The 20,888-nt window shown below is 38.6% G+C and overlaps 1 protein-coding gene across 1 annotated transcript; it reads right to left on the bottom strand.

The window, feature by feature from the left end:
* Positions 1-8,770: 8,770 nt before the first annotated feature.
* Positions 8,771-19,436, bottom strand: LOC127432995 (zinc-binding protein A33-like). The gene is made up of 8 exons (XM_051684572.1): positions 19,205-19,436; positions 17,206-17,423; positions 16,783-16,828; positions 15,467-15,562; positions 15,094-15,318; positions 13,019-13,041; positions 12,796-12,911; positions 8,771-10,818 (listed from the first exon to the last, which is right to left on the bottom strand). Exons 1-8 carry the CDS (start codon positions 19,388-19,390, stop codon positions 10,289-10,291), a joined length of 1,440 nt encoding a protein of 479 aa, XP_051540532.1. The 5' UTR covers positions 19,391-19,436; the 3' UTR covers positions 8,771-10,288.
* Between the last annotated feature and the right edge of the window lie 1,452 nt (positions 19,437-20,888).

The following is a 20,888-nucleotide window of genomic DNA, read 5'->3' on the forward strand; positions in this document are numbered from 1 at the left end:
TGTTGGACATGTTTTGAGAACTGTAGATAATTATGGATATTTTAAAGCATAGTCTAGTCTATGAAGGTAAAATAGTGCCTAAATGATTTGCATATGCAGAATAAGATTTGTAAAAGCATAAATGAAGTTACAAGCATGATAAACTAGGTCAAAAATATTGCAAACCTGCAATCAGCGATATGCAAGCAAAGAAAGGGAGTCATGAACAGCAAAATGGATTGACCGCATAGAATCAGTCTGTACGTGTAAAATAAAGTACAGCAAATGTGCATCCGTGCATCGGATCACGTGGCTCGTTGTGCATGACACCGTGAAGACTCCACATGTGGAGGGTCATGCTACTCTCCACGATCCACGCACAACTTACCACGCGCCCCATTGAGAGTGAGAACCACTAATCGCGACCACGGGGAGGTTACACCATGTGACTCTACCCTCCCTAGCAACCAGGCCAATTGGAGACCTGGCTCATTTTTATGTGAATAGCGCCTTTCACAACACACATCATTTCAAAGCAGCTTTACAGAAAATCAAAAAATTTACAGAATTTTAAAATTAATACAAATTTAGCAGGTAGCCAATGTAATGATGATAATATGATCATATTTATTGGTTCTAGTCAGCACTCTGGCTGCTGCATTTTGAACCAGTTGAAGTTTATTTATTGAACTTGCAGGACATCCTCCCAGTAATGCATTACAATAATCTAGTCTTGAGGTCATGAAGGCATGAATTAGTTTATCGGCATCAGCAACAGAGAGCATATGTCATAATTTAGCAATATTTCTTAGGTGGAAGAATGCTGTTCTACAAACATTGGTAATTTGATTTTCAAAGGACAGATTGGTATCAAATATAACACCTAAGTTCTTCGCTGTTGAAGACGATGTAACAGTACATCCACTGAGAGTCAAATTATATTTTAGCGGCTTGTTTTTAGAGTTTTTTAGTCCAATAATTAGTACCTCTTTTTTATCACAATTGAGTAGAAGGATATTTCTGGCCGTCCAATCTTTGATTTCATTGATACACTCTGCTAATTTGGAGAACTGTGTAATTTCGTCAGGTTTTGAAGAAATATATTGTTGGGTATCATCGGCATAAAAGTGGAAACTTATTCCACAATTCCTGATAATATCTCCAAGGGGAAGCATATACAAGGAGAAAAGCAGAGGCCCTAAAACTGATCCCTGTGGCACTCCATATGTAACTTTTGTTTGGTTTGACAATTCCTTATTTACATAGACAAAGTGGTAGCGTTCTGCTAAATAGGACATAAACCATGCTAATGCAAGTCCACAAATACCAACATAATTCTCTAGCCTATTCAAGAGAATGTCGTGATCTATCGTGTCGAAGGCAGCACTAAGATCTAAAAGCACTAGAAGTGAAATGCAGCCGCGATCAGATGATAAGAGCAAGTCATTTGTAACTCTGATAAGTGCAGTATCTGTACTGTGATGGGGCCTAAATCCTGACAGAAATTGTTCATATATACTATTTCTCTGTAGAAATGAACATAGTTGGGAGGACACTACCTTTTCTAGTATTTTCGACATAAACGGGAGATTGAAATTGGTCTATAATTAGCAAGTTCCCCAGGATCAAGTTGTGGCTTCTTAATAAGAGGTTTGATAACTGCCATTTTAAAGTTTCTTGGTACATGTCCTAAGGATAGAGAGAAGTTAATAGTATTAAGAAGAGGTTCTGAAATTACAGGGAATACCTCTTTTAAGAGCTTAGTTGGTATTGGATCTAACATACATGTTGTGGCTTTTGATGTTTCGATAGGTTTTGTTAGCTCTTCATGACCTATGACAGCGAAGGATTGAAGTTGCACGTGATAAAAATGATGAGACACTGTTTTCTGAGGTACTGTGACAGATGATTGCATAATTCCAATTTTATTTCTGATTATTTCAATTTTATCAGTAAAGAAATTCATGAAATCATTACTTTTATGCTGCGACGGAATATCTGGTTCTGTTGAGGCTTTATTCTTAACCAATTTAGCCACAGTACTGAATAAACACCTAGGATTGTTGTGGTTATTTTCTATGAATTTGCTAAAATATGCTGACCTGACAGCTTTTAGTGCCTGTCTGTAGCTACAGACACTATCCTTCCATGCACCGTGAAATACCTCTAATTTTGTATTCTTCCACTTGCGTTCCATTTTCCCTGCTGCTCTCTTGAGAGCATGAGTGTGATCATTGTACCATGGTGCGGGGATTTTTTCTTTTATTTTCTTTAATTGAAGGGGGTCGACATTATCAAGAGTGCTAGGGAAGACTGTATTTATATTTTCTGTTATTTCATCAAGTTCTTTTAGACATTGGCTTATTGAGTGTATGAGATAGAGCTGGAAGATTATTAGTGAAGCTATCTTTAGTGGTCGAAAGAATAGTTCTATCTGAACGATAGCGTGGTGTAGATTGAGTAACATTAGCTGATCGCAGCATACAAGAGATGAGGTAACGATCTGAGATATCATCACTCTGCAGAATAATTTCTATAGTATCAACATCAACTCCATATGACAGAATTAAATCTAGTGTATGATTTTGGCGATGAGTTGGTCCTGTCACGTTTTGTATGACTCCAAAAGAGTTGAGAATATCGATAAATGCTAATCCTAATGTGTCATTTTCATTATTTATGCGAATGTGGAAGTCACCAACAATTAAAGCTCTATCTAAAGTAACTACAAGATCTGCTAAAAAATTTGCAAATTCACCAAGGAAATCAGAATAAGGTCCAGGTGATCTATATGCTGTAGCAAGGGCAAAAGATGACAGAGTTTTTTTTATTTATATCCAATGGTGTCACATTAAGCATTATTAGTACAAAAGACTTAAACTTATATCCTGTCCTCTGAGTAACACCAAAAACATCACTGTAAATTGTAGCAACACCTCCTCGACCCTTCAGATGAGGCTCATGTTTATAACAATAACCTGGGGAGCAGATTCATTTAAACTAATATATTCATCCGGTTTAAGCCAGATTTCGGTCAAACAGAGCACATCCAAACTATGATCTGTAATAATTTAATTTACAATTAGTGCTTTGGTAGAAAGAGATCTAATGTTTAGTCTTCCTACCTTCATATGTTGTTTATCTTTAAAAAAAAGTTTTGTTTTTGTTTTTTCAATTTTTACCTTAATAAAAAAATGTCTAAATTAATTAGTGAGAGTTTTGTGTTTGGTAGTTCGGGGAACACACACAGTCTCTATGAGATATCTAGATGATACAGTCTCTATGTGTTGTAGTTTATGTGACCTGTGTGACGTCTCAAGGCAGCTAGCAGACGTTCGGATTAACCAGTTCATCAATTAAATCCATGTAATTGATACTGAATTAATGTCCACAGTGTTTTCCAAATCACCTTTTCTCTTTAAGGGAAGACAAGCACATTCTGCAAAGACACTCAAAAGTGAATTGCAGGCAGGAAAAATGCAGGAAAATTTCAAACGTGATAAAACATCTCACTACTGTACTAATCTAATAATTATGGTCTTCCACTATAGAATTTATTCATTCAGCATCACAACATGAAAACAGTTGAAAACATCGTTACTACTCACAGACAGTTCAGGAAAAACACAGATCCTTTTTATACTCAGTAATAATGGATAAATCATTCACAGTAAGACCAGTGACATGCATTAATGAAATAAAAGCAACATTGACTTGAACAATGGTGTAATTTTTTTTTTTTTAATAATTTTATTTATCACACATTTGCACATGTACAGTGAAATTCTTTTTTTTCCACATATCCCAGCTAAGCTGGGGTCAGAGTGCAGGGTCAGCCATGATACAGTGCCCCTGGAGCAGATAAGGTCAAGGGCCTTGTTCAAGGGGCCCAACAGTGGGATCTTGGCAGTGCTGGGGCTTGAACCCCCAACCTTCTGATCAGTAACCCAGGGCCTTAACTGCTGAGCCACCACTGCCCTTGTGTAATGTTGGGGTGGGACTATCTGTTTGTAAAAAACAATGGTAAATTAGGGAATTCCCTTATGACTCAGTACATTTGACATTGCGTTTATTAACATATGGGGAGTGCCTTCTTACACAACCTAGTTGAAACCTTTCTACAATAACGTCAATATTCTAATATTGGCTATGGTGTTTGAGCCCTGCCTGTTTTGGCACGAAACTGTCCGCTATAAAAACAGGTGCACAAACACCATTTCCTCAAAATTTCATCCTTCAAGACAGCAATCATCTCTTGTCTAGAAGCCCTCTACTTTTGCCGTCGATATACATGAGTCAGCGGGCGGAATCTTTGCGGGAAGACTTTCCGCTCCCCTGCAGTGCTCTTGCAAACATCACACAGCCTTGCCGATTGATGCTTCGCTGATGAACGGTCCTCAGCATCCTTATTCCCCGCAGCGCTTCAGCAGGGTTTGTGTATCCTTACAAGCAATTGTACATTGTGTATTGTATAATGTGTGATATAAATATATATTTATTTATATATTTATATATCTAAAAGAGTCACTTAAGTGTTTGCTTCTTTTTAAAGCTGTCGTTCCGTAAGTGTTCCTTGTGCGAGAGGCACATACTGCCGTCAGATCAGCATAAGAGCTGCGTTTATTTTCTGGGCTGTGCCCACGTAGAGACAGCTCTCATGGAGACAGACTGTCCTCACTGTGAGGGCATGAGTCTGAAGACTCTTCACTCATGAATCACTCTCGTTCTGAGGAACGATTCAGCCTCATGCGCCCTCCCAGCTGCCTCTTCTGTGATACCCGAGGATTCACACAAGGAGGCATGGCAGGGCCACGAGGTCGAGCAGGATGTCTTTGAGGTGGTCTTTGTGCCGACACACACCCTGCGAGCCCCTCAATCTCCACAAAGCGCATGTAATGTCCTCCAATGACGATGTAATGTCTCTTGCCACATCGGGCAAGTGGTCAGTGGATGATGCTGCCGCCCCTCCCCCCAGCGAGGGCAAGGAATGTGCAAGTGCCACTGACAGGGAGATGCTCCACGTCCTTACAAGGGCGGTCGAAGAGCTTCATCTTGAGTGGTCTCCCCCAGAGGAACCTGAACAGTCTTGCCACGATGAATGGTTCCTGCAGTCCGGATGCCATCAAACGGCAGCGTCCCGCAAATCTGCCCCATTCATCCCCAAAGTTTATAATGAACTAAGTACTGGTGCGCGCACTTCTCGGTGTGCTCGCACAGTGACGGCATCCTCTTTAATGTGGATCACGGGGAATAAAACGGTTATGCCCAATTACCCCCTGTGGAGGAGGCGGTAGCGGCACACCTCTGCCCAGCGAGTAACAGTAATCACGCCACATACATCCTTCCAAACCATGTCGACAAACGTCCGCACTGCTTACTCAGTGGCAGGACAAGCTGGATCAGCACTCCACGCAATGGCAGTGCTCCAGGTATTTCAAGCCAAGCTCCTCAGGCAAATGGACGAGCATGGCTTCGATCCAGAGACATTCAAAGAGCTCCGCACCGCTACAGACTTAGCGCTGCATACCACGAAAGTCACTGTGCAGGCCATCGGCAAGTCCATGGGCAACCTGGCAGTTCTGGATTGACATATATGGCTGACCATAACAGAAATGAGTGATAAGGAAAAAGCCACTCTTTTGGATGCTCCATGTCTCTAGCTGGCCTCTTTGGCGGCTCTGTGAATAAGTTTACTGAGTATTATGTCGCGACTCAGCAGCAGACACAGGCTATGAGACACTTTATGCCCAAATGGAGTATATCACAGCCGGTTCGCCCTTGCTCTGTTTTGAGCCAGCGCCCGACAAAAAGCCCCATACATACTGCCTCACCAGCACCTGCGTATCAGCATGTGCAGCAAAAGCACTCCTGAAGCGGAAAGCAGAGCCCGCGTTTCCCTCCGGGTCTGCTCCAAAAAAAGGCTTGATTGGAGACACAAAACACTGTTCCCCATCTCCCCACTACTGGTTGTCGGGAAAGGAATATTGTTGTTCACAATATTGTTCAAAATGTTGTTTCTGTCTCTTGCACTCAAATAAATGCACTAAAAAAATGCAATAAGTGCAAAAAAGAATACAGCACTCATTGCAAATGCAAGAGATGCTCACACATTCTCAAAAAAGAGCCCTTTTCCTCTTCAAAGCACACAAATTATGCGCAACCGCTTCCCTATAGTGAGTGTCGCATCATATCATACAGTGAGCAAACCAAATTGCCCTCTGTCCTATTACGCGGACGTGTGGCGAGCCCTAACGGGTATTTTAGAATGGGTGCAAAAAACGATCGAACATGGTTATACGATCCAATTTGCACGCCGGCCACCCCGTTTCAACAGCGTTCTGTCTTCAATGTTTCACCCGAAGACACGCCAATGTTACGAGCCGAAATACACAATGTCATCGTGAAAAATGCAATAGAGCTTGTGCCAAATTGTCAAGCACAAAACGGGCTTTACAGCCGTTATTTTCTTGTTCCAAAGAAAGACGGCAGACTTCGGCCGATCCTGGATCTGAGACATTTGAATCGCGCACTCACAAAGCGCCCATTCAAAATGATTACTCAGAAACGGACCTTATTGCATGTACGCCTACACGATTAGTTTGCATCGATAGATCTGAAGAATGCGTACTTTCATATCCAAATTGTACGGCATCACAGGATGTTTTGAACTGTCAGTGGTATTATAACAAAGTGGAAGCGATTGGGAATGACAGCAACTCAGCCACGAAGTGGTAGGCCACTTAAAATGATAGAGCGGGGTCAGCGGATGCTGAGGCGCATAGTGCGCAGATGTCGCCAACTTTCGCTACAGACCTCCAAAGTTCATGTGGCCTTCAGATTAGCTCAAGAACAGTGCGTAGAGAGCTTCATGGAATGGGTTTCCATGGCCGAGCAGCTGCATCCAAGCCATACATCACCAAGTGCAATGCAAAGCGTCGGATGCAGTGGTGTAAAGCACGCCGCCACTGGACTCTAGAGCAGTGGAGACGCGTTCTCTGGAGTGACGAATCACGCTTCTCCATCTGGCAATCTGATGGACGAGTCTGGGTTTGGCGGTTGCCAGGAGAACGGTACTTGTCTGACTGCATTGTGCCAGCTGTGAAGTTTGGTGGAGGGGGGATTATGGTGTGGGGTTGTTTTTCAGGAGCTGGGCTTGGCCCCTTAGTTCCAGTGAAAGGAACTCTGAATGCTTCAGCATACCAAGAGATTTTGGACAATTCCATGCTCCCAACTTTGTGGGAACAGTTTGGGGATGGCCCCTTCCTGTTCCAACATGACTGTGCACCAGTGCACAAAGCAAGGTCTATAAAGACATGGATGAGCGAGTTTGGTGTGGAAGAACTTGACTGGCCTGAACAGAGTCCTGACCTCAACCCGATAGAGCACCTTTGGGATGAATTAGAGCGAAGACTGCGAGCCAGGCCTTCTCGTCCAACATCAGTGTCTGACCTCACAAATGCGCTTCTGGAAGAATGGTCAAAAATTCCCATAAACACACTCCTAAACCTTGTGGAAAGCCTTCCCAGAAGAGTTGAAGCTGTTATAGCTGCAAAGGGTGGGCCGACGTCATATTAAACCCTATGGATTAAGAATGGGATGTCACTTAAGTTCATATGCGTCTAAAGGCAGATGAGCGAATACTTTTGGCAATATAGTGTATATTCATCCTGAGTGCTCCCCTCCTGGCCCAACACAAGGGTCACTCACTGCGGCATACTCTTGTCGGACACCATCCCTCGAGACTGCGGCGTCATGCTTCCTTTCTGGGAGATTATGTCGTGTAGTGTGGTGTGATGGGATTCTGTTCCCCATATGAGTTAATAAATGCACTGTTAAGTGTACTGAGTCGTATGGGAATGTCTCGGTTACGTACATAACCTCGGGTCCCTGAGACGAAGGGAACGAGACATTGCGAACTCTAGCTGCACTACAAGACTCTGAGTTCTTGAGGTACGAGCGATGCGCTCGTTTCTGTCTCAGTCAGAAATTCTGAGGAAATGGTGTTTGTGCACCTGTTTTTATAGCAGACAGTTTTGCACCAAAACAGGCGGGTCTCAAACACCATAGTCAATATTAGAATATTGCCGTTATTGTAGAGAGGTTTCAACTAGGTAGTGTAAGAAGGCACTCCCCATATGCATTAATAAACGCAATGTCTCGTTCCCTTCGTCTCAGGGAACCGAGGTTATGTACGTAAACAATACATTTTCTGGAAACTTTGTACAATTGCATTGGGTGATGCTAGTGTTGTATAAATTACACACTCCAACTTTTTATGTTATTGCAAAATGTTAAAGTGCACTAGGTAACAGTAGCTCATTTTTGCGATTGTGTTTGGCAACGCGAGTTGCACACGTTTCTGCTTTATTTAGCAGCTTAAATTTAGCAAACATTTTTTTATTTGCAATTTTTAAATTTAATGTCAATTTATAACATTATACTTTGTATTATATTACCCTGGATTTAGTTTTAAAAAAAACAACTAATTATCACATTAGGTTTCTAATACAGCTATGAGTGATCATAAATTTGCCATCGTTCTGCTGATGGTTGTAATAAACCGCTCTTGTTTTATTCTTCATTTTAAAAAAAATATTTTGCTGTTAGATCAAGTGGGTAAACAAAAATTATATTTGCCGTGGTCTCCCATTCACCACTATTGAAGTTCACCTGTAATCGTTTACTTCCAAGTTACAAAACCCAGAAGTGTGAAAAGGTTCCATTCCGCACTTCTTTTAAACTACAAATACTATGCTTCCTGGCTGTTACAAATTAAATAATACAAAAGATATCCATATTTGAATATTTCATATTTTATTTTCCAAATGTCTGTATTACTGCAGAGAAAATAAGTTTAACACATATTGCAGTGGTTTTAAGTCACACATAAATAAAATGTACCCATGGTGGTATCCAGCAGTTAGGCTCAATGGTGATGTAACAGTTCTTACATCAGTGATTAAAAGGAATAAAAATAAAATCAGATCACACCTACAGAGATTACACTCAATGTCTTCAATCTGAACTCATTAGAAAGTAGACAATGATTAATAAAGTACTCTAAATGTTAACACTTTGTCCCAGAGTTGGACAAAAGAAAGTGAACAGCACTGATTGTATTGTGAGTGTATCAGAGCTGGAAAACTGATTGTTGTAGAGCAAATGGTTGTAACGTACAAAACATCATTAGATCTAGAAGTAATTACTTCAGGTGTTCTCCTCATTAACATTTTGGTCCATCAGCACTCATTTTGTACATATAATTATGGCACTAGTTCTTTAAATATTACCGTGCCAAGAACAACCCATCTGAGCTCCAGTCAAAAGGTGAGAATTGAGACTGATTCTTTGCGCTCATTCCAGTAGGAAGTGTTTATGACCATACCAGTATCTATCCTGCTCAGCCAGGATTTTATTTTTGTTGTTTTTTGTAGTAATGGAAAATAAAATTGTAAATATGTAATACAATGGACCTTGAAATTTGTTTTAAAAAATGACAATGGAACAAGAATGGCACACAGCTTTAGGACTCAATTCTAAAAATGAATCTCTACGTAATTAAATGAACAAAGGGATACTCCTCACAGGATATCTGACCTACTTTTTTGTCGAAAACTCTCCACACGTACTCAAAAGTTGCATAGCACCTATTACAGTCTGAGCTATTAAGATATTAGGATGTGTTCATACAACGTAAAACCTTTTATGTAACTCATTACATACACTGTGATGGGGTAATTTGTCTAACAAATATACCTCTTGCAAATAAAGACAAAAAGAATTAAGTTAAAAAAACAAAAACAACAAATGTCTGAATATATGCCATATAATGGGATACAGAGTGATCAGAAAAAGTTGTCTATGCTAAAAAAGCAAAAGTTATCACTTGGTGATTTTCTCTGTTGATTTAAATGTAGTTCATATCAACCACCAATAAATTTTTGACCTGACAGACATTGGGTTCAAGTTCTTATTTTCACCTGTACATTGATGCACAATAGACAACACTGAGGTCAAAGACTAGAGACTACACGGAGCAGCTAAAGTTGACATGTGAAAACCTGCAATGCCTCTCTACCTGAATTTCAGTGGGGCTACATCATAATTCAATTCACTCCTTCGGCTTATGGTGCATCAAAGCTCTACACTGGTTCTTAATTCAGATCAGCTGAATCCAAAGAGCTTAAGAAGCTTGAACAATCCACTCCCTCCCTACGTTCAGGAGGAAAATGCCCTGAAATGTTTCCTTAGCATAGATGCAACAACAGGAGCGTTTGTTTGGTTTTTTCCTTGCTGCTTCCTACGATTTTCAGTAGAAATGGCATATCTGTAGTCGGCTGCCTGGGTCGTTTTTCCCAGGGCTAAAGAAGGGCGACACAGGCTCATCAAAGTACGTGACAAAGTTATAGATGCGTTTCATAGTGACGGCATCGAAGAAAGTAACGTGACCCCTGTCGTAATCCAGGAAGACTCCGACACGAGGGGAGTTCCAATAGTCTGCTACGGGCACGCGGGAGTCCTCCTCATTGGCGTACAGTCGGTCTTGGAGACACAAGCTCCAGTAGCCGGCAGACGGTGAAAGATTAACGAAACCTTTGCGGTTGCTGTACTCGGTAGTGACGCCCAGATACCAGACCCCCTTGTCCCGAACGTCCACCTCCCAATAGTGCTGCCCGCTGGAATACTGGGCGGTGGCGAGCACCCCAAAGAAACGGGTGAAACGCTGTGGCATGTCGGGCTCTTGGGACCGAACACGTCCCTCCTCTACTTTGGTGTCAAAGTCACTGATGGCCAAGGAGGGGTGGGCAGTGTCTAAATCTAGAGTCAGATTCTGAGGCACTGGATGACAGGGAAAAATTGGTTAGTTAAATGAATCACCTTATATTTATAAGCGTCTTTGACAATGTCTGAGGTGATACAAATCTACAACCCCACTCCCGAAAAAGTTGGGACAGTGTGGAAAATGCTAATATAAAAAAGTGATTTGTAAATTATATTCACCCTGTGACATATTGAAAGCACTTATTTGATGTTTTACCTTGTGAATTTAATAGTTTTTTTTATTTTTATATATACACAAAACCACATACTGCCCGGATAACAAGTGCATGGCTGTGTAAGCAGAGAGTGCAGGTGCTAGATTGGCCTGCCTGCAGTCCTGACCTGTCTCCAATTAAGAATGTGTAGTGCATTATGAAGCAAAACATACGACAACGAAGGCCCTGTACAATTGCGCAACTGATGACTTGCATAATGGTTGATGGGAGATAATTCTTCTTGCTAAAATTAACAAACTTGTCTTCAGTGCCCAAACGCTTAAGTGTTATTAGAAGAAATGGTGATGATATCCAGTGGTAAACAACTTTTTTGAAGCGTGCTGCAGTCATCCGATTTGAAATTCAAAAAGGTAAAACATCAAATAATGTGTTGTTGTCGTGCTTTTAATGTAACAGGGTGAATAGAACTTACAAATCACTCCTTTATGTTTTTATGACCAATAAAATTATTTGTTTTCCATACTGTCCCAATTTTTTCATAATTAATGAATTTTTCCATAATTTTCATAATGCAAGTAGTTTAAAACACATGTCAAGTTCATATGATAAAAATGAAATCTTTGTCCCCAATTTGGTTTTATACATTTTTGAAAAACATTTATAGCATTTTCCTAAAAAAAAAAAAAAAAAGATTTAATAAATTAAAAAATGTCAAGTAGTGTAACCAAGGTTTATTTATTTATTTAAATTATCATGATTTTACTTTACACATTTTTTTTTTATTAAGTTTTATTATAAGGGGGGGTTAAAGTAACTATTTGACCTGAACATTATTTTATTTTTTTCAGAATTTTTTTAAATATAAAATGTCGAAGTATTTTATATTCTTAAAACTTACAGTCATAAGGGTCTTCTCTGTTTTGTTTTTTTGTAACAACAATAGAATCCTGCATGATTGTTACACCACCTGACTTCGATTTGGTGGATAAACATTTTTCATTTAATAATAATAATAATAATAATATTATATATATATATATATATATATATATATATATATATATATATATATATATATATATATATATATATATATATATATATTTTTTTTTTCTTTTTTTTAAATTCACTGCTTATTTTTAAGAAGTAATAATAAAAGATTTTACAAACTACTTATGCCACCCATTTCAGGTTTTAATGAAACTTTTAGTATTATTATTTGATCATTTCCAGACTATTACTCCACTTAGACATTTGACACTTTAGCACAAGGAAAAAGATCAAAATGGCTTTGAACTCATAAACTGAAATCATCATCATAGTACAGGAGAATACAAGTAACTTCCTTGTCTGTAATGCATTTTTAGTGTATTTCTGAATAACTGGTTATTCATGATTATTAATTTTTATTTTAAATCATAATGTAAATCGTAATTATATACATTCGTGTATATATCTTCAATTAGACAAAAACTGCAATATCTAGCCAATGAAGAGCAGAACATAACTAGAAAACTTATACTCACACTCACTGTAGAAATTTTCATGACTTTTGTATGATTAAGATTTGATTAATTTTCATGACTTTTCCCAGCCTGAAAATCACAATTCCAGGTTATCCATGAGCGTGATAACCCTGCTACATTCCAGTGTATTTTCACTTAAATCACATGACTAGGCACCAGATATCTGAATCATGTGAGCCAATCATTTGCTTATCATTTAGGTCATTAGGGACAACAGCTGTCACACCACCAAACAAAAACACCCACATGTTACAGCTGATGTATGAGCCGAGTAATGAGTTAATGGCACTCACTTGTGTGCAACACATGCATCATTTTCTTCCACATGATGAGCTGAAAGGGACCTGTGAACTCTGAGAAATCTGGAGGGCTATTAGATGCTTGAACACCGAGGTTGATATGGCATTGGCTATGGGGAAGACAAACACATTATGAGAAACAAAATACCCCAAATTTCCACAATAGGCTATAGGTTAAGGAATGAACTTTTATTTGATATAATACAGATCCACATACCTTGAGTATGAATTTCTAATACTCTGGAAAAAGAACACAGCAATGTTCAGTTCAACAGGATTAACAAATAAGACAATAACATTCTACAGCATTTGTTTCAATGTCTAAAGGGTAATGTACAAGCCCAAACATAATCTGAAAAGGTTTGAATATGAATGTATTAATTACATAGTTTTCAGATACCCTACACCATACGTGTTTGTTTATTAATGGATAGATCACCAAAAAATGAACACTCTCATCATTTACTCAGCCTCGTGCCATTCCAGATGTGTATGACATTCTTTCATCTGCTGAACACAAAATAATAATATCTCAGCTTTGTTGGTCCTCACAATGCATGAATTATGACCAAAGCTTTTATGCTGCCTTTGTTATTTTTGGAGAATCAAATAATCCATACGACTACAGGGGATAAATCCCTGGGTGCGAGTGAGAAACAGATCAATATTAAAGTATTTTACAATAATTTTTTCTACCTGCCCAGTAGATGGCGATATGCACGAAGAATGCAAATCTAAAAAAACTAAATACGAACTCTTAGAAGAGAAGATGGCACTAAAGAGGGCTGGTGAAAGTAGACATTAGGGATGCACCGATACCACTTTTTCTCTTCCGATCCGATTCCAATATTGGGAATCTCAGTATCGGCCGATACCGATCCCAAGCCGATACCAGTGTTATTTTTTTGCATAATCAGTTTAAAATATCTTTACATTATTGTGTGGAATTAATTGGGAGTACTCTTTAATATGTAAAGAAACACAAACCTCTAACTGCACATTATTTCAATATAAATGTATGCAGTAGCTTATTAAAAAACTTTATTGTTAACTAGTATACTGGATAATGTAGCAGCAAAATTAACAGTAATTCCAGTATAAGTCATCAGAAGAAAAGAAGCCCTTTTATTTATTTTTTTTTTTCAACTTGCATCTGGACTTTAAAGGATTCAGATCTCTTTTTTGTTCAATTTAGTTGTAAGACATCAGTCCACTTTTCATTCACACAGTTATTTTTTGGAACCCATTCAACTTACATATGTTATAAACTGTAAACAAATACTAATGATGACAATAATAATAATAAATTGTTATTAATATTATTATTTTCTTTTAATTTTAAATACAACAGTAATATATTTAAATCATGCACTTTTTAAACCCTCACGCTTTTATTTTGACATTCTAAACTCTCCAGGAAGCCCTGTATGTGTCTGTTTGTAGGAAAGTTCACAGCAGTTTAATTTGCTTCTTATTCAAATTCTGGTACCGGAGGTGCATTTTACCATTCTAAATGCATATTATAAGTGAACCGAACTATTGAGCATCTACATCCGAGATGCTGTTCTTGAGTGGCGCTCAAATATTGCGCACTGCTGTGAAGGCTAAAAATAGCCACGAGTGCATCACCAGTCTGTGCGTGAGTTTGTGTCAACAGAGCAGCACCATTCACTAACGTGCAGGCGCTGCGCATACTATATATTTACTTATTAAACACAGCCTTATGTGATTCACAGAGCTATCGCACGTCTTCAAGTGGCTTTGAATAAAATGCACGAGTCATATGAACTTCTTTAATGGTGTTTTTATGGTTCTTTTATGTCATTTTTGGAGCTTGACAGTAACGAAAATGACTAATACACAGTATCGGATTTGGATCGGGCTCGTTGGACCGATACCCGATCCATCAAAAAGCTTCAGTATCGGAGCCGATACCGATCCAGGTATCGGATCGGTGCATCCCTAGTGAACATGTATAGTAAAAAAAATACTCAAAAATGTATCTGTTTCTCACCCACACTTATAATCGCTTCTGGAGACATGGATTAAACCACTGGAGTCATATGGATTACATTTATGCTGCCTTTGTGCTTTTTTGAGCTTCAAAGTTCTGGCCATCATTCACTTGCACTGTATGGACCTACAAAGCTGAGATATTCTAAAACTCTTTGTGTTCAGCAGAAGAAAGTAAAACACATATGAGATGGCATGAGGGTGAGTGAATGATGAGAATTTTAACTTTTGGGTGAACTATCCCTTTAACTAAAGATAGATTTCAGGAGAGTTCTTCACCTCAAAGTTAGTGCTGTCACTCAGCTGGTTCTGAATTTCAGTGATGGCTTTGTCCACTTTGGCTGCCTCACTCTCCACACACTTCAGATTTTCATCAATCAGCCCAATAGTGGCCACCGCTTCAAACTCCAACCTTTCCAAGAGATCATCCTTCTCATCCAACAGAAACTGAACCAGGGCACCAACGTCTTCCTCGATCTTCTCCTTCAGGGCTTGTTTCTTGAGCTATTGTTAAGTAAATTTAAAAAATACGTTTATTTCAGCATTAGGCGCTCTTCTTGGATCATAAAATTCAAATTGTATTGTATAACCAGCTATTTATTTTAATTTGTATGCATGCAAAGTCGGTGTGAGAACTAAGAGCCTGTCATACCTTAACGTCGGCTTTGGCCTGCTCATCTGTGCTCTTTACTCTGGCACACATGGACTTCTGCCAGTTGAGCTTGATCAACCTTAGCTTGAGCTCACTCTGCATATGAAAATAAGTCATTAAGTATTATAGCATCTATCCATCTTGCTGTCTGTCTATTCATCCATCTTTCTAAAAAAACAATCTGATGATGATAACATAAGATTTACACAAAATTGCAGAGTATGAAAATGCATTATCCATTGACAAGTCAAATGCAATGAGAGCTTGTGTTAATCGGTCAATCGGACAGTTATTTAAAATATTTTACCTCTCAAGTTTTGAATTACATATACACTCATGGACCACTTTATTAGGTACACCTGTACATCTACATATTTATTCAATTATCTAATCAGCCAATCGTGTGGCAGCAGTGCAGTGCATAAAATCATGCAGATACGGGTCAGAAACATCAGTTAATGTTCACATTAATCATCAGAATGGGGAAAAAATGTGACTGTGCCACACGGGCTGGTTTGAGTATTTCTGTAACTGCTGATCTCCTGGGATTTTCACGTACAACAGTCTCTAGAGTTTACCCAGAATGGTGCCAAAAACAAAAAAACATCCAGTGAGCGGCAGTTCTGTGGACGAAAATGCCTTGTTGATGACAGATGTCAACAGTGAATGGCCAGACTGGTTTGAGCTGACAGAAAGGCTACGATAACTCAGATATCCACTCTGTCCGAGTGAAGTGAGCAGATTATCATCTCAGAATGCACAACATGTCCAACCTAGAGAAGGATGGGCTACAACACTAGAAGAACACACTAGGCACTTTACCATAGTGCTCGGTTACTGTACATGTTTATACAGTAAAATGGTATATATGCGAGACAAAATACTTCGAAAATCTTTTAACTTTGCCATTTTTATTTCTAAGTACAAGTAACCCAAATGAAACTGGACACTAGATTATGTGGGAGTATAGGATTGCAGGTTTCAATAGCCTTAGGAATGTGTAGGAGAGCTGCTTTACCTTATAATAGATGTGTAGATTTACCATACCATTTTCCTATTCTCTCGACACAACGACATGTTGCAAACAAAGAGCATTTCTTCTCCTGATATGCTCTCCAGTTGCTTTGCGCTTGCATAAGAACCACCATCAAATATCTAAACACGTCTGCCCTTGGGATTTGAACTAGTATCACTATGAGCCAGAAGAATAGATACTGCTGTGTGTATCAAAGATGTCACACTTTCGAGAAAACCTAGAATTAGTCATCACAATGGAAAAAAACTGGAAGGAAAAAAAAAAGCAATCTGGAACTAACCTTCATGTCTTCAACAACCTCTGGAACAGGAGCAACATCATGGTGTCTAAAGAAAAAAAAAGAAAATTTAATTTTTTAGAACAATTTCAATATATTGCCACAATGGTGTAGATCTGGTCTTCTAGACAGTGGATGTGGCACAAATCCCAGACAGTCAAATCAAATCAAATCAAATCACTTTATTGTCACACAGCCATAAACACAAGTGCAATGGTGTGTGAAATTCTTGGGTGCAGTTCCGATCAACATAGCAGTCGTGACAGTCACCTACCTAGACTGGGTTTTGGGCATCATAGATGCATTTTATGCATGGAAAAGCTGTCTAGGTAGGCAGTACACCAGATTTCGAGATATTTTAAATTGATCATGATGGAAATATGACATTAGTGAATGTGTTAAAAGCACAGTGTCATTCAGTCACACCTATGGGCTCTAGATTCCCGGCACACCACACAGATGGGCTTTCTGTCTGTGTGGCAGTACAGTTTGAGCTCCTCGTGGTGTCGCTCACATTTTCCATCCATTTTCACGGGTTTGGCGGGTGCAGAGGGCCTACATGTCTTCAGATAATCGAAGTCGCTCAGTTTATCCACCAAGTTCTTCACCAGGTAATTCTTGGTAAAACTCATTTTAGCAAACACCTGCAAAACAAGGGGCAGAGCTGCATGCATAATGCTGCAAAGTACTCTTTCTGTAGGGTCATCACTACAATTCGGAGCCTTTTAAGTCTCCAGTACAAGTTATGATATTTATTATGTTTAATTTCAACCAATAACCCTTTTAATAGTCTTGTTAAAAAAAAGAATAGACTGTTTATATAATCTTAAACACTGCTGTGGACCTAAAAGTCAAATTTTATATAATTGCAATCATTTCAATTGATCGTACTAGTGTCATTTCCTCATGTCACTAGAGCTGCACGTCAAAAATCTTTGACAAAAATAAGTGCTAGGCTAAATAATTGGTTTTCTAAATGTTTTTTTTTTTTAATACAGCTACAGGTTTAGTATTACATTTTCTCAATAACTTGCATTCATTTGGTAAATGTGTAACTTTAACACTGAAGACATTTAATTGCTGATCAATGTTACTTGTGAACTTATAATGTTGGGAGATATTTTAAGTGCATGATGCTTCTAATTTATTTATTTTCCCCCCTTATTTCTCTTTATTTTGTGATGTCAGTCATATGAGGTCAGCATAACATCCATTCTGTTATGGGAAGATATGGGAAAAATGTAAGTTGTTTTTTAAATTTCAATATATTTATGTTAAAAGAAATAAAATCATCTTCAAATATGTTAGCTAGATATCATTCACAGACTATGCAGTGGCTTATTTTTCCCACTGAATGTCCACCCTCACCCCGCCCACTTATCAGTATGGACATTTTAAAATTATTTTAAACGTTTTATATTATTTTATTATTTTTAAATATTCTGGGTAAAAATAATTTAATTGCTGCTTACCACAAAAAAAAAAAAAAACTCTCTCAACTCGTCCCTCCTTTAAAAAGAAGAAGAAAAAAACAGCAAAAATCAAGGTTACAGTGAGGCACTTACAGTGGAAGTGAATGGGGCCAATTTCCAAAGGGTTTAAAAGCAGAAGCTTATATTTTTATAAAAGCACTTACATTAAATATTCTGCTTATTTAAAGTGTAAAATTGTTTAAATCAACATTTTTACAGCCCTTGGGCTTTACGGCGAAGCGTCGTCATGGCAACGAAGTTGTTAAATTGCATATAACTTTATACAGAAAAGGTTAGTAAACGATGTAGTCACATTAAAAAAAAATGTAAACACGCAACAGTGAGTATTTTAATGTTTACTGATTGGTCCCATTCACTTCCATTAGAAGTGCCTCACTGTAACACAGATGTGTATTTTTTTAAAGAAAATGAGAGAAAAGTCAAATATTATTATTATTATTATTATTATTATTATTATTATTTTGTGGTAATCAACATTATGCCACCAATGCTTAATCTTAACTTGTATTGAATCCGTAATATTCCTTTTAAATCATTTATCTTGGCCTGTTTAAAAACGTATTTAAAACAACCTTTAATATGCCCCGTTAATGGTTAACCATATAGATACGTATAATAGAAGTACCGCAATGTTTCAATTCTCCAAGCGTTTCAAAGCCGAAAAGGCCATTATAGAAATGAACCTTTACTGACTAAAGGCCCCCACTGCTTTTAGTAAACGTGGTCGCAGGAATCAGTCGCTGCTGTCTCGTCCCGACTGCACAATGTCTCATATAATCAACAATACAGTCAAGTCTGATGACTATTAGACCGTTAAGAATAGTTAGCACTGAGCAGACACAAAATGCTCATAATGTCGTTATCTGCGTTCAAACAACTATGTAACTACCTAACCCTGCATCTAGCAACGTTTATAAAAACAAGCCACACACCATCCTGCACTCCGGACACTGGTAACCAACATCGTCGTCTCCATTTTCCTCCCAGTGCATCAAAATGCACATGCGGCAGAAATTGTGGCCGCATTTTAAAATCACAGGATCGTCGAAATAATCGAGGCAAATGGCGCACACTAATTCCTTCTGCAGTTCGACCCTTGAGTCTCCGGCGGTGGCCATGTTTCACAGAGCAACTGTGCGGCAAACTGTTTCAACGGGGCCAAAGAGATTTTCGATGGGAGGGAGAGAAACCACTCTGCATTTACTTTCTGCTCCGGTCATGTGGTGCTCACAGTGGCGAATCAGATTGATGTGTATGATCGAGGCTTTCCAGATGTTTTTTTGTTTTTGTTTTGCCTCCTGGTCCTTCAATTTTAATTGACTTATTTATTGGTCTGGACGCCCACTATTTGTACAACAATCTACAACCAAGTACAAGACACGCCCACTACAAGTTCCGCCCCTCTTCAAATAACCCGCGAAATGCTTAAGTCTTTAGCATTTTGATGTCACACTGACACACTGTGTTTGTTGTTTTTATTTGGATTCCCGAAGCAACCCTACACCTATCCCTAACCCTAAACCTAACCCTAACCATAAAGATAAGAAAATTGAAAGTTTGTAAAAACTATTAAATATACCACAATTTAAAGAGATAGTTCACCCAAAAATGGAACATTCTCTCATCATTTACTCACCCCCATGCCATCCCAGGAGTGTTTGACTGTCTTCAGCAGAACACAGACCTTTGACGCTCCAAAAGGAACAGACAGTCAGCATAAACGTCATCCGTATGACTCCAGCGGTTCAATTAATGTCTTCCAAAGCGATACGATTGCTTTTGGTGCGGAAAAGATCATATTTGAGTAACAATAAACCTTCGCTTGCGGATAGCAGCAGTATACGCATTCACAAGAGCACTGAGTGCATGTGGTCTCTCGCGTGACAAATTCACATTGGCATGTTATGGACTTAATCTCACGTTTTTCTCTTGGTTGAGACATCCAGGATAAGCACACAAACGCACCATTGTGAGTAAATAAACAGATAAAAATATCAATCTAAACCAAAACAACTAAGCTTCTGTAAAGTGTTCCTCTTTCTCACTTGTAAACAGCGCTGCTCTTCCTGGTGTGTCACACGTGCGTCAGTTCTCGCGATGAATATGCCAACGCGATTACGTCACATGCACATACTGCTGCTAACCAGAAGCAATGATTTATAGTTTAAAAGTATTTAAATATTGATATTTTTTACACCAAAAGCAATGATATCGCTTTAGAAAAAATTAATTTAACCACTGGAGTCGTATGGATGATGTTTATGCTGACTTCATAAGTCTGATCACCATCCACTTGCATTTTAAGGACCTACTGAACTAAGATATTTTCTTCAAATATATTCTGCTGAAGAAAGAAAGTTATACACATCTGGGATGGCATGAGGGTGAGTAAATGATGAGAGAAATTTCATTTTTTGGTGAACTATCCCTTTAAAAGTTCTATCGAATAGAATCAAACAGCCATATCACTTGTAGGGTTACCAACCGTCCCGTATAATACGGAATCGTCCCATATTTTAAGGCCGTCTCACTAGCTGATTTTTCCAATGATTTTCAGGTGTTAACTTCATTAACATAATCACTGGCCAGGCAGAGGGAGACAGAGCCTGCATTAGT

The sequence above is a fragment of the Myxocyprinus asiaticus genome, chromosome 42 (genome assembly GCF_019703515.2).
Source record: "Myxocyprinus asiaticus isolate MX2 ecotype Aquarium Trade chromosome 42, UBuf_Myxa_2, whole genome shotgun sequence".
Classification (NCBI taxonomy): Eukaryota; Metazoa; Chordata; class Actinopteri; order Cypriniformes; family Catostomidae; genus Myxocyprinus; species Myxocyprinus asiaticus.